Source organism: Rhinoderma darwinii, chromosome 5, assembly GCF_050947455.1.
Source record: "Rhinoderma darwinii isolate aRhiDar2 chromosome 5, aRhiDar2.hap1, whole genome shotgun sequence".
Taxonomy (NCBI): Eukaryota; Metazoa; Chordata; class Amphibia; order Anura; family Rhinodermatidae; genus Rhinoderma; species Rhinoderma darwinii.
In genome coordinates, this window is record NC_134691.1 from 103,688,384 (window position 1) to 103,703,023 (window position 14,640).

The 14,640-nt window shown below is 42.0% G+C and overlaps 1 protein-coding gene across 2 annotated transcripts in view; it reads left to right on the top strand.

Moving 5' to 3' along the window:
* Positions 1 to 320: 320 nt before the first annotated feature.
* ABHD3 (abhydrolase domain containing 3, phospholipase) overlaps positions 321 to 14,640 on the top strand; it is a 96,205-nt gene continuing 81,885 nt past the window's right edge. For both annotated transcript variants that reach the window (XM_075826360.1, XM_075826359.1), the window contains exons 1-2: positions 321 to 558; positions 664 to 827. In XM_075826360.1, coding sequence (XP_075682475.1) covers positions 400 to 558; positions 664 to 827 — 323 coding nt within the window. In that variant the 5' untranslated portion in view covers positions 321 to 399. The remainder of the gene's footprint in view (positions 559 to 663; positions 828 to 14,640) is intronic.

Below are 14,640 nucleotides of genomic sequence, written 5' to 3' on the forward strand. Positions count from 1 at the left end.
AAACAAGCCCTGCATATAAAACCACAGATATAACGGAGGTAGAAACCGCTGACATGTAGCTGCAGCATGTGACCAAGCGCTACACATAACTGGCACCCCGGGCACACACTTGTAGGAGGCTCCGGCGCTGCTACCAGCAGGATATGACAGGACGAGGTGATGCTGCTTTGTCTGAGGTTCATCTGCTCCTGCCGGATACTAATTGCCCACCCTGGGATCGCTGGTCCAAGGTGATTGGCGCCAGTCTCAGAGTGGGCGGAGCTTCCAGATTTCCCCGTTACCGATTGGTTATAGGTTGAGCATAGCAAAATCTCCCCATCCCAGTGCAGCACCGGCTTCTCTGCTGATCCTCGCCCCGTGTCCTTTGCATGTTGCTGAAGGGTGACAACGGGACTAACAATGCTGGGCATCATCAACCTGCAGGGACTGACCCGGGAGCTGTCAATCTACCTGGAAAGCCAAGTGCGAGTGGGTCTGTTCGGCTCCGGGGTGGGCTTGTCCTTGGTGTTGGGCTTTGGTGCAGCTTATGCCTGTTACTACCTTAGTGTCATCGCCAAGGTAAGAAAATGTCACCCGTCTGGTCTGGGCATCCTGCTGCCACCCTGTCACCTTTATGATCCCTGTGCCTGGAGTCATTGTGTAATTTTCGCTTCTTGTCCCCAGAAACCTCAGCTGGTGACGGGAGGAGAAGCCTTATGTCGCTTCCTGAAGCAGCATTGCCCGGCAGTGACAGAAACTTACTACCCTACGATGTGGTGCTGGGAGGGCAGAGCCCAGACATTGCTAAGACCATTCATCACTGTCAAGCCGCTAGTGCATTACAACAAGTGAGTATAGCTCCTCTAGTGTACAAGTGGCACATCCAGCACTGGCACAGCACCAGCCCCTGCTACATATACACCTATCTATTGTCCGCTTCATTACACACATACACCTGAACATTGGCAACCTTCCTATTCTTCATATTGCAGCAATACATGAACCTAAAGACTCAGTATTTGCCCAGAGATGGGGTGATCTGCACCCCCACAATTATCCTTCCCTCTGATCCTGAAATGTGGACATGTGAGAAGTTATGTCAGGCTACTCAAGACATAATCAACACCGGCACAGAGTGGTGTCATGATCTGCCTGGACATCTGTTTATAGAAATGCGTCCTCTACTAGACGGGGGCAGCCAGGACAGGGCAGAAATGGCACCCAATTTAACAGATCCAATGTTATTTACAGTATATACAGCAATGATCACATTATAACCACCTGCCTAATATTGTGTAACCCCCTCATGCTGCCAAAACAGCTCTGACCCGTCACGGCATGGACTCCACAAGACCTCAGCAGGTGTCCTGTGGTATCCAAGACATGAGCAGTAGATCCTTTAAAGAGGCTCTGTCACCACATGAGTGCCCTATCTTCTACATAATGTGATCGGCACTGTAATGTAGATAACAGTGTTTTTTATTTAGAAAAACAATACATTTTGACGGAGTTATGACCTATTTTAGCTTTATGCTAATGACTTTCTTAATAGACAACTGGGCGTGTTTTTACTTTTTGACCAAGTGGGCGTTGTGGAGAGAAGTGTATGATGCTGACCAATCAGAGACCAATCAGCGTCATACACTTCTCTCCATTCATGTACTCAGGACATCGTGGTCTCGCGAGATCACGATGTGCAGCCACATACACACACATTAACGTTACTGAGGTGCCTTGAGAGTGAATAGACATCACCTCCATCCAGGACGGGAAGTCTATTCACAATCCCGACACTTCGGTAACGTTTGTGTGGGACTTAATGACAGCAAGCGTGATCTCGCGAGATCACACTGTAAATTACAGCACAGCGTGATCTCGATGTACTGTGCTGTAAGTCCCACACAAATGTTACCGAAGTGTCGGGAGTGTTAATAGATATCGCGTCCTGGCTGGAGGTGATTTCTATTCACTCTCAAGACACTTCAGTAACGTTAATGTGTGAGTAAGTGACAGCACATTATGATCTCGCAAGATCACTATGTGCTGAGTACATGAATGGGGAGAAGTGTGTGACGCTGATTGGTCAGCGTCATACACTTCTCTTTACAACGCCCACTTGGTCAAAAAGTAAAACACGCCCAGTTGTCTATTAAGAAACTCATTAGCATAAAGCTAGTATAGGTCATAACTCCGTCAAAAATTATTGTTTTTCTAAATAAAAACCACTGCTGTAATCTACATTACATCGCCGATCACATCATGTACAATGTAGGCCACTTATAATGTGGTGACAGAGCCTCTTTAAGTCATGTAAGTTGTGAGGTGGGGTCTCTATGGATCTGACTGTTTTTTCCAGCACATCCCACAGATGTGTCGATTGGATTGAGATCGTGAGAATTTGGAGTCCAAGTCAACACCTTGAACTCCTTGTCATGTTCTTCAACAGTTCCTTAACAATGTTTGCAGTGTGGCAGGGCACAATATCCTGCTGAAAGAGGCCACTGCCATTAGGGACTATCGTTGACAAGAACGGGTGTACTTGGTCTGCAACAATGTTTAGGTAGGTGGTATGTGTCAAAGTAAGGCCTCGTTCACATCTGCAATCGAGGCTCTGTTAGGGGCCTCCGTCACAGATCCGGCCAAAAATACTATTGCTGCGCTATTGTTTTCTGTTAAACCACAGAAACCCCAACGGAACCCATTACAGTCAATGGGTTACGTCAGCCACCGGTGGTGTCCGTCGCATAACGGAAGCCAGTACTTTCGGAATTTCTGTAGTTCTGCTCCTCTGACGAAGCAGAACAGAACACACCAACGCAGGTATGAACACAACCGAACAACCGCATAAATTCCAGGACCCAAGGTTTCACAGCAGAACATTGCCCAGGTCATCACACTGCCTCCGCCGGCTTGCCTTCTTTCCATAGTGCATCCTGGTGCCGTCTCTTCCCCATTTAAGCGACAGTCATGCACCCGGTCTTGCACACGATGTAAAAGAAAATGTGATTCATCAGACCAGACCACCTTCTTCCATTAATCCATGGTCCAGTACTGATGCTCACGTGCCTATTGTTGGCGCTTTCAGCGCTGCTCCGGGGTCAGCATGGGTACCGTGACCGGTCTACGGCTACGCAGCCCCAAACACCGCAAGCTGTGATGCACTGTGTGTTCTGACACAGTGGAAACACCTAACAAGACCTGCTGTTTTGGAGATGTTCTGACCCACTCGTCTAGTCATCACAATTTGTCAGAGTCGCTCAGCTCCTTACACTTAGCCATTTTTCCTGCTTCCAACACATCAACGTCAAGAACTGGCTGTACATTTGCTGCCTCATATCCCACTCCATGACAGGCGCCAATATAAGAAGATAATTATTGTTATTCACTCCACCTGTCAGTGGTTTTAGTGTTATGGCTCATCGGTGTAAGTAGAAAGAAGCAGCATTCATTCCACTGCAGCGTTATATCAGGCTGAACTGTCATTCACAGAATTATATAGGGATAATGTCCTCCTACTGTAAATGACAAGAATGTAAATCACCAAGGAGTTCTGTGACTGTATAAAAGCAGAAGGCCACAGACTGAGTTTATTTATACGTGTCACAGAACTCTGAGATGACTTCTAATATTCGTATATATAAAAAGTAGGGGGTGCATTATTCTGTTTAATACTCACCTCAGCTGCTGCAGAACCTCTTCTTGAAGTTAAAAGGTGGAGATCCTGTCCAATATTGAGTAATTAATTGATATGAAACGCCCTCATCAGAAGTTCTGCAGCAGCTGAGTTGTGTATTATGCTGTTCTGTAGGAGCTGTGGCACAGAACGGTAGTATACACACACTAGCTGCTAAAAAAGCTCTTCTGAAAGAAAGAGCTAGCACTAGACGTCAGTCAATCAGTGGTTAAAATAGGAGAAGGAGCTTATACAGACTAGTTCTGCAGCAAGCAATATGTCGTGTTTCTGTAACTCCACTCTTCTCGCTATAATCCTTGGGGTCTGACATAACATTTGTATACACATCACATTCTTATGTATACACAAGGCAATAGACGTTTTCTATTGACGTGTTATATACACATAAATACACTAGTGCCATATGAAGAAAAGGAGTTAAGGCTTATAGCAACTTAAAAAGCCTATGTACAGCGTTGTAAGCATTTTTTTCCAAATGAATGTGTTATGTGTTTTTAAGCAACTTTGAAATTGACTTTTGATAAAAAAAAATGTTTACTTTTTACGATACATCCTCTATGTATATATAGAAGCTGTATCATTCTCTTTCAGCCGATTCCGTCAGTGCAGCTGAGCTGACAGCACGGTTGAGAGCGGGTCTTAGCTGTACTTAGACTATCAAATCTAAGTTCAGGATCCAGCTAATAACGATCACATCTAAGCTTGATCCTGTGTGTCCGAAAAATGCAGGACCAGCTTTCAGACGACTCGGCTCGGTACAGCTGACCTGACGGAATTGGCTTTGACGGAACGATGCAGCTTCTATGTATACAGGATACATAGAAGGTGAATTTTAAAAAGTTACAATTTAAAAACTGCTGACAGAGCAAGTTGCATGACCAAGAAACGGACGTTTGATTCCCCTGACATGGCGGTCACAAGTGCCACTCTCTGCTCTGAGTGACAGCTCTAGCAGCCAATCAGGAGACCGCTAGAGCCGTCCCGGGACTGGCAGCATGGAATAGCTTCCACATCAAGTGCCCGCCTCAGATGCACTGGTGACCGCAGCTCCGGGGGAAATGAAACATCGATTTTTATTTTTTATAATTTTGGTCATCAACTTTCATGACTGAGACAAAAGGTATAGTTACAATGACCTTCCCCTCCCCTATATCAGCAGTTTCGAGGCCTTTAATAGCTCGCTGATGTTTACCGGCGTTTTTATGTTAATTTACAGACACTCCCTAATCACATGTTATAGATTCTATCTCCAAACTTGGCTCACCCTTTCATTCTCAGTACTTATATGTTTCTAGCAATGCAGTATTTATGCCTTGTACATATGTAATTCTTCTAAGTCCTCTACCAAAATGTTGATGGTTTCATCTTTATTTATTTAGTTTATTACTTTAAAGCCATTTTATTACTGTAATTCAAAAGTTACTCTGTACATTTCCGATGGTTGTCACATACATTAATATGCAAAAATCTCGATCTTCCTATTCTGGCCACTAGGTTTTAATGTATTTACTTTGAAGATTCATTTTGTTTCTGCTCGGGACATACATTTAATATAGTTCCCTCCTCTCCATTCTGTTTTCACTTTCTCAATGCCACAAACAATGGTACCCTCCATTTTATACCCCCCTCCCCCGTGTTTTTCTACGTAGAGTCGGCATAAGTGGTGGCCTGGATATTTTCTACTAACATTATAACAATGTTCTCCTAATCTTTTATTCAAGGGACGTTTGATACGCCCTATGCACGTTTTACTACATGTACATTTAATCATGTATATATAACCCCTTAGTGCGGCAGGTTACATGGTCCTTAGTCATTAGTTCACCGTTTCCCTCATTATTTTCTATTTTTATATGAGTTTTTTTTTTTTAATTACCACATATGGCGCATCTCCTGCAAGGAAAAATCCTTTCTTGTGTAGAAAATTAGTTTAAATTATATTATGTTGTTTTTGTTATTTTAACCTTTTCTGTACTATTGGTGCTATAATATTTCCCACATTTCTAGCCTTTCGTAACACAAAACCTATGATTTTATCCGGATGGAGAATCTCCCAATGATTTTTAATGATTTTTTTTAAATAACTGTCCTTGATTCGTGTACTGTGTGATTATCGGCAACTTTATTAGTTCCTTTTCCTCCAACTTTTATATATTAGTAGTGTTTCTCTAGCTAGATCGCCTTTCTTTTTTCCAGTTTATTCTTATTATATCCTTTTATATTAAATATACTTTGTAGGAGGTCAGCCACCTTTTTTATCCTGTCAATTCTGAGCAATTACGTCTAATTCTCATGAATTGGGTCTTGGGAATATTAGTGAGCCACACTGGCAAATGGCAACTAGAAGTGCGAATACAACTCTTGCTCTCAGTTGGTTTACAGAAAGTTTTAGTAAACAGCTTTTTATCTTCAACGTAAATTGTGGGATCTTGAAAGTTTACCTGGGTTTTGCTGAATGTGGGCGTAAAATATAGATAAAAATAATTCTTAATTTCTTTTCAAAATAGTTAAACAAGGAATTTCAATTTCTTAACCAAATAAAAACCATGTCATCTATGAAACGTTTCCCACTTACCAGGACCAGGTTTGCATGTATGAGGTCAGATGGAAAGATGACAGACTCCTTCCACCTGCCCACAAAAAGGTTTGCATAACTAGTTGCGAACCTGGTCCCCATCGTCGTTCCCAATGTCTGTAAGTAAAAACAACTTTCATATAAAATTTATTTTTCCATTTTATAGTGTTTTTATAGTATATTTAGTGTGTTTAATATCTTTAAGATACGCTAGGAGCGTCTGGGCACACTTTTAAAGTTGTAAATTTACATAGTTGTTACATTTGCTATAAGTTTTTCAATCTACTCCCGATGCTATTGGTCTGCCCGGCCGTTTCGTGGCGGTCTTGAGTATCTTGGTAATATGGTAGAACGCAGCTAACCTGGCTGGGTAAAGTCATGGATAAATTGAGCTTAATTTTTTGAGAAAATACCATTTAACTTTACTTCTTTTACCAGTCCCTCCCTTTCCCCCTACAATGCATTAGTCAGGTCATTAAATTTTTTGTTGTTTTCTTGTCTGCTAATAGCAGTAGTGATTCTTTAGGATATTTTTCTCTGTCCATAACCACAATTCCTCCACCCTTTGCCACTGGGCAAATGATTATATTATTATTAGTTTGTAGGATTTGTACGACAATCTGTTCTGCCTGTGTTGAATTTCTGTTATGGCCTATTATTTTATTTTTTTATTTGACCTTTTTATGTCTCTCACAACAAGGGTTTTTAATGCATTAAAATATTTTGTATATGCATTATTCGATTTACATTTCAATTTTTGTTTAAGATTGGTATGTGAATATAGTTCCCGCCTTTGTTTGTACTTGATGTGGAGCAAGACTATATATATATATATATATATATATATATATATATATATATATATATTAAAGAGCTACATTTCTCATGAAGTTTCGTGTTCCTACAAATGCATCAAACTGATTTAATCCTAAAGAGGGTGCAAGCTTCAAACCTTTTTGGAACAGGTTCTGCTTATCCATAGTCAATGTGTATTTCCTTTAAATATTTTTTTTTAGCCTTTACTGTATTTTATTTCCCTTTTTTCTTTTTGGGGAATTGCCCCCTAGGCATCCCCTTATGTGCCCTTTTTTAAGAGGTATAGGTTTTTTAATTTCCTGTGTGTTTGATTTATGTTATTTTCAGGCTTTATGGTCTTACGTGTTTTGTTTCTGTTTTTAATTCTGTTTGTATATATGTTCTCATTTATATTAGCCTAAGGGCTTGTTCACATCACCATTCGGGTTCCGTTCGTCAGTTACTTTCAAACTTTCCGTCCGAGGAACCGATGAATGGAATGCAGAATGCAGTGGCGTAGCTAGGGTGGGGGCATGCGGGGCATGTACCCTGGGCATAACTAAAAGGGAAGGTGGGGGGTGCCAGGGCCGCACTGTCCATGACGGCGGCCTGCTGCCTCTTTGAGAGGGCGGCGGTGCCACTGAAACCAGCCGCCGCCACCCGCTCCTGCACTATAGGCGATGAATGGCCGGGTACGTTCTGTGCCCAGCCATTCAGTGCCTTTCAACTATTCAAGCGGCGCGATTACTTCTTTGCGCCGCTTGCGTCGTTGAAAGGCACTGATTGACAGGGCAAGTCATAGTGCCCTGTCAATCAGCGTCTTTCAACTACGCAAGCGGCGCAATGACATCATCGCGCCCCTTGCGTCGTTCAACCCCAGCAGAACTGCTCGGAAGAGAGCAGGTCTGCTCAGAAGAGAGCAGGTCTGCATTGCCACCGGACGGCGCAGGAACGGGATTAGAGTGAGTATGTAAAGTTATTTTTTTTATCCTAATAAAAATGTGAGTGACATGATCTACAGGGGGGTGCTATATACAGGGGTGGGCTATATGTGGAGAACTATGGTGGGAGCTATGTGTGAGACACTATATACAAGGGTGGGCTATATACAGGGGTGGGCTATATGTGGATCACTATAGGGGGCTATATGTGAGGCACTATATACAGGGGTGGGCTATCTGTAGAGCACTATAGGGGGAGCTATATGTGAGGCACTATATACAGGGGTGGGCTATGTATTAGGGTGGGCTATATGTGGAGCACTATAGGGGAGCTATATGTGAGACACTATACACAGGAGTGGGCTATATGTGAAGCACTTTATAGGGGGAGATATATGCAGGGCACTACCTACAGGGGTGAGCTATATGTTGGACACTATATGCAGGGGTGGGCTATATCTATAGGGGGGCTATATACATGGGTGGGCCATATATGGTGCACTATAGGGGGAGCTATATGTGAGGCACTATATACAGGGGTGGGCTATATGTGGAGAACTATTTATAGGGGGAGATGTATGTAGGACACTACAGGGGTGGGCTATATGTTGGATAGTATATACAGGGGTGAGCTATATGTGGAGCACTATCTACAGGGGGGCGATATGCGGGTCACTATCTACAGGGGGGGCTACATTTGGGGCACTATTTTCAGAGGGGGCTATATGTGGGGCACTGTACACAGGGAGGGCTATATGTAGGGCACTATCTACAGGGGTGGCTATATGTGGGACACTATCTACAGGGGCTCTATGGGGGTCACTATCTACAGGGAGCTCTATGAGGGCACTATCTACAGGTGGCACGGTGTGTGTGTGTGGGACACAGTGTATGGTGCTAGTATAATCAGAGACAGTGTATGGGGCTATTATATTCAGTGACAGTGTATGGTGATTTTATAATTAGAGGTACAGTGTATGGTGCTATTATATTTAGAGGCACAGTGTCTGGCACCATGAGAACATTATCTTTTTTTATAGGTGCAGAAATGTTTGAAAAGCGAGAAGCTGAAGACATCTGAGTTGCAAACTGCAGAAATGGGCTGTGGCCGGGAGAAGTCATCATAGAGGTCTGGACCAGATGGAGAAGAAAGGAGAAAAAGAATAACTAGAAACTGAGATAGTCACCTGTGAGTCACTTAATTTAAATGTTTATTCTGCCTCTAATCAGCTCTGTAGTTACTGTATGATCTGCAGTGAGTTTTTTTTCCCCGTGAAACAGCATCTCCTAGCATATCCTTACCATTGTTCGGGCCATGCTGGGAGCTGTATACAATTTAGTACAGACCTATATGGCAGGGGTTGCACTAAATTGAGCTGTATTTGTGCTGGTGTTGTAATTATGTATTGAGCTTGGTTCTGGTGTTATATATATGTACTGAGCTTTGTTCTGGTGCTGGATATATGTACTGAGCTTTGTTCTGGCACTGTATATATGTACTGAGCTTTGTTCTGGTACTGTATATATGTACTGATCTTGGTTCTGATGCTGTATATATGTAATGAGCTTGGATCTGGTGTTGTATATATGTACAGAGCTTGATTCTGGGGCTGTATATATTGAGCTTGGTTCTGGGGCTGTATATATATTGAGCTTTGTTCTGGTGCTGTATTTATGTACTGAGCTTTGTTCTGGTGTTGTATTTATGTACTGAGCTTGGTTTTGATGCTGTATATATGTACTGAGCTTTGTTCTGGTGCTGTATATATATTGAGCTTGGTTCTGGTTCTGAGCTTTGTTCTGGTACCGTATTTATGTACTGAGCTTGGTTTTGATGCTGTATATATATACTGTGATTGGTTCTGGTGCTGTATACATATACCGAGCTTGGATCTGGTGCTGTATATATGTAATGTGCTTGGTTCTGGTGTTTGTATATATGTAATGAGCTTGGTTCTGGTGTTGTATATAGAACTATATTGCTTGTAAAATGTACAAATGGCTTTATGCTCGAGTTACATAAAAAAGGAGTGTAAAAAAAAAAAGACACCTAATTGATTGGTAGAGAAAACAAACATGGCGAGGGGGAATGAGATGTCGGGAAAGAAGTTTGTGGGGGCGCCAAACTGAATCTTTGCCCCAGTTGCTGGAGAGCCTAGCTACGCCCCTGGCCGAATGGACACTATGGCTTCCATTTGCATTACCATTGATTTCAATGGTAATGCTTCCGTTGCAGTTGGTTTCCTTTTTGTTTCCGTTCTGTAAAGTTTCCCTTTTTTTTCATGAAAACAATAGCGTAATCGACAGCACTTTTGTTTCCGTGAAAAAAAAAACCAGAAACTTTACGGAATGGAAGCATTACCATTGACATTAATGGTAATGCAAATCATCTCAGCAATCAACATTTTCTCCAGAGATTTTAATAATTTTCTTGCAATGTGGGTTTTATCTTATTTTTTTCCATTGTCCATACCTAATGGATCTTGGGTTAAACGGAAACTGGAATATAATTTGTAAACTAATTTTCAACACAAGAAAGGATTTTGTTCCATGTCGTAATTTAAAACAAAAGAACCTCATATAGAAAATAATGAGGGAAATTGTAACTTCATAACTAAGGATCATATAACCTGCCGCACTAAGGGGGTCGTATATATGATGAAATGAACATGTAATAAAATGTACGTAGGATGTACCAAACGTCACTTGACCAAAATATAAGGAGAACATCATTATAATGTTACTAGGAAATATCCAGGCCACCCCTTTTCTTGACATTATGTAGAACACGGGGGTAGAATGGAGGGTACCATTGTTTGTGGCATTGAGAAAGTGAAAACAGAATTACAAATGGACAAGAAAAAATGTACTAAGAGGAGATATTTCTTTAGAGAATGAAAGAGTGGGAGAATGGAAGAGTGTGCTACGTTTGGAGATAAAATCTTTAACGAGTGAACGAGGAGAGTCCGTAAATTAACATATCAATGCTGGTAAACATCAGTGGGCTATTTAAACAGTGTACACACACCAAATCTATCCCTGATGAAGGAAAATGATTTATTCCAAAATGCTAGTTTGGTCTGTCTGAGCCACCATATTGCCAAAAAAACATCACTAGGTATCGCTGGTTAGTTGTGTTAGATTTTTGTATCTATGGTGGGAAGCCCCCGGCCGAGTCACTCTACGTTTATAATATAGACATCTCTATTTCCCATATTCTGGATACGGAGCACCTTTAATGTTGAACTGGACCCGAGCTTTCACAGTACGTGCTAGACAGCGGCTAGATGCACATAGCCCAGTTGGCCTAATATAACTAAGTGCAAGAGACTCCACTTGTATATGTGAATGTATTTTGTGCAATTCTCAAATGTTACATTGGAATTTTTTTTACCAGATCTTAGGGCATAGTGATACATTTTATAGTTAGTGGTATGAGCGCCAAATAAGAAGCGCAAAATGTATTAAGAGGCCGCATCTTTGGCTGTCCAAGTGCTACAAAGAGAAATCTATGACAGCTACGAGCTGCAATTAAAACAACATGTTAACTTTATTCTGCGGGTCAATACGATTACTGCGATACCAAATATATATAGTTTTTCTATATTTTACTACTTTTACAAGTGTAAAAATGTTTATTTATTTTGTGTCGCCAAATTCTGAGAGCCATAAAGTTTTTATTTTTCCGTGTGACTGCATTGCGGGGGGCGCGATGAGCTGCTAGAGGGTGTCACCCCCTTTTTCTAATGATTTAAATGCCGCGGTCGCTATTGACCGCGACATTTAACGGGTTAAACAATCGGGATCGAGCGCGATCCCGCTCGTTAATGTGAAGTGTCGGCTGCAACATACAGCTGACACCCGCATCGTATGGAGCGGGTTCACTCCATGAGCCTGTTCCATACTTTCCCTACCCGTCTATGATGTATGGATACGTCAAATGTCGGGAAGGGGTTAAAGATCTCTGATTTTTTGTCTTAACTATTGTTTCTGTCACAGTAAAACACATTTTGCACCTTCAAAGTGGTAGGCATGTTTTTACATCAAATGTTACAAAACCCCCAAAAAATCTATTTTAATTCCAGGTTGTAATGCAACAAAACAGGAAAAACACCAATGGGGTGAACATTTTCGCAACGCACTGTAGGAAACCCATCAATGCATAAATACCTTCAACCATGGCAGATAAAAACAAACCATGAAATATAAAAAACCTGTAAGAATAGCAACAGAAGGGATTTCACAATAATGGTCAATAAACCTATGATTGCATGTGGGAAAAGGTGCTCCACACGCATTGGTGTCTTACCGGCTTCATTATTGGTAAGGACCGAATGGAATGTGTCTGTTCAAATAATGACATGTGTACAGAAAAATAAGATAATGAAAATAACCTACCTCTATCTAAAATGGAGATGTCCTCACAAGTTTAGTAGGGTGCCGATGAACCGGCTCATGTCTGAGTATATGACAACGCATTTGGCGCCCCAAAAAAATCAGATGTTCTATCACAGTACATATACATCCGTCCTCTTATACAATCCCTACCGATGTTTAACCGCTTCCCGACCGCCCACAGTAAATTCACGTTCACATTTGCTGGGCTCTGTGCAGCGCCGACGTGAATTCACGGTGGGTGTTAAAAGCGCGATCCGGGTGTCTCAGAGTAGCGCTGACACTCGGATCGCGCTGTCAACCCCTACCTCTGGTCCCGGAGACATGACCGGGACCTAATTGGTTCAGGTCCCGGTCATGTGATCGCAGGGAACGTTTGTTGTAGCAACGAACTGGAAAGTTTGTTACTATAACAAACTGGAAAGTTTGTTGGTACAACAAACTTTCCCGGGGACCGATTGCGAGTGCTGCAGTCAGTTATAAGGCAGAACCGGAGGCCATACAACGGTCCCCGGGTCTGCCATGCACAGCAGCCTATGAGAACCAGCCGGAGGCCGGTCCTCATAAGCTTCCTGTCAGTGTGACTCTCAGCGTCACACTGACAGTTTATAATACGTTACACTACCTAGGTGAAAATGAAAATGTTAAAAAAAAGTACACATATTTGGTATCACCGAGTTCACAACGACCCAAACTATAAAACTATAATATTATTTTGAAACAGCGCAAAAAAAATAATTAAAAAACAATGTCAGAATCACTATTTTTTTGGTCATCAACCCTCCAAAAATATAGAATAAAAAGTCGCATGTACCCTAAAATAGTACCAATAAAAAGTACAACCCGTCCCGCAAAAAACAAGCCCTTACAAATAAGTCCTCGCACGGCTCCGGTGAAGAAAAAATAAAAAAAGTTCTGGCTCTCAGAATATAGCGACAGAAATTGTGCAGTGTCCAAAAGCTGATAAGATCGGGCGCCATTTATCAGTGCGACATTGGCCACATATCTGCGGATTATTATTTATTTACACCATTATTATACCCTCTTATTATGTCCTGATGTACTCTGCCCAATTTACACATACCCCCACATCATAAACTGAAATACCAGCAAAACCCCAAACAGAACAGTTACCAAGCAAACTCTGCGCTCTAAAAGCCAAATGGCGCTCCCTCCCTTCTGAGCCCCACAGCGTGCCCAAACACCAGCTTACGTCCACATATATGACATTTTATATGCGGGAGAACCCGCTCAACATTGTATGAGGTATTTGTCTTCAGTGGCACAAACTGGGCACAACGTATTGTGCATTAAAATGGCATATCAGTGGAAAATTTTAATTTTCACTTTGCACCATGCGCTGCGCATTAACGCCTTCGCGCACCACGACTTAATAGCATGTCGTGTGGGGGGTTATATATGGAGCGGGCTCATGCGCTGCGCCCGCTCCATATTCTGCAGGTGTCCGCTGTGTATTACAGCTGACACCCGGGACTAATGGACAGGAACAGCGATCGCGCTGTTACAGGAGCCTGTAAAAATGATATTATACTGCAATACATTAGTACTGCAGTGTATTGTACCAGCGACCTATTGATAGCTCGTTCCAGTCCCCTAAAGGGACTTTTGGGAGGTTTCCACTGTTTTGGTACCTCAGGGGCTTTGCAAATGCGACATCACACCCGAAAACCATTCCAGCTAAATTTCAGCTCCAAAAGCCAAATATTGTTCCTTCCCTTCTGAGTCCAAACAGCAGTTTATTACCACATATGGCGTATTGCTGTAATCAGGACAAATTGCTTTACAAATTTTGGGGTGATTTTTCACCTTTATTCATTGTAAACATTAAACATTTCTATGTTTTTTCAGAAAAAAGTAGATTTTCATTTTCATGGCCTAATTCCAGTAAATTCAGCAAAAAAACTGTGGGGTCAAAATGCTAACTATACCCCTAGAAAAATTCCTTGAGGGGTGTAGTCTACAAAATGGGGTCACTTTTGGGGGGTTTCCACAGTTTTGCTCCCTCCAGGGCGTTGCAAACGCGACATGGCATTGAAAACCAATCCAGCAAAATCTGCGCTTCAAAATCCAAATGGCGCTCTTTCCCTTCTGAGCTCTGCCGTGGGTCCAAACAGCAGTTTATTACCACATATGGGGTATTGCTGTAATCCGGAGAAGTAGCTTTACAAGTTTTGGGGTGCTTTTTATTCTTTATTCCTTGAAAATATTATTTTTTTTTATATTTTTTCCGAAAAAAAGTA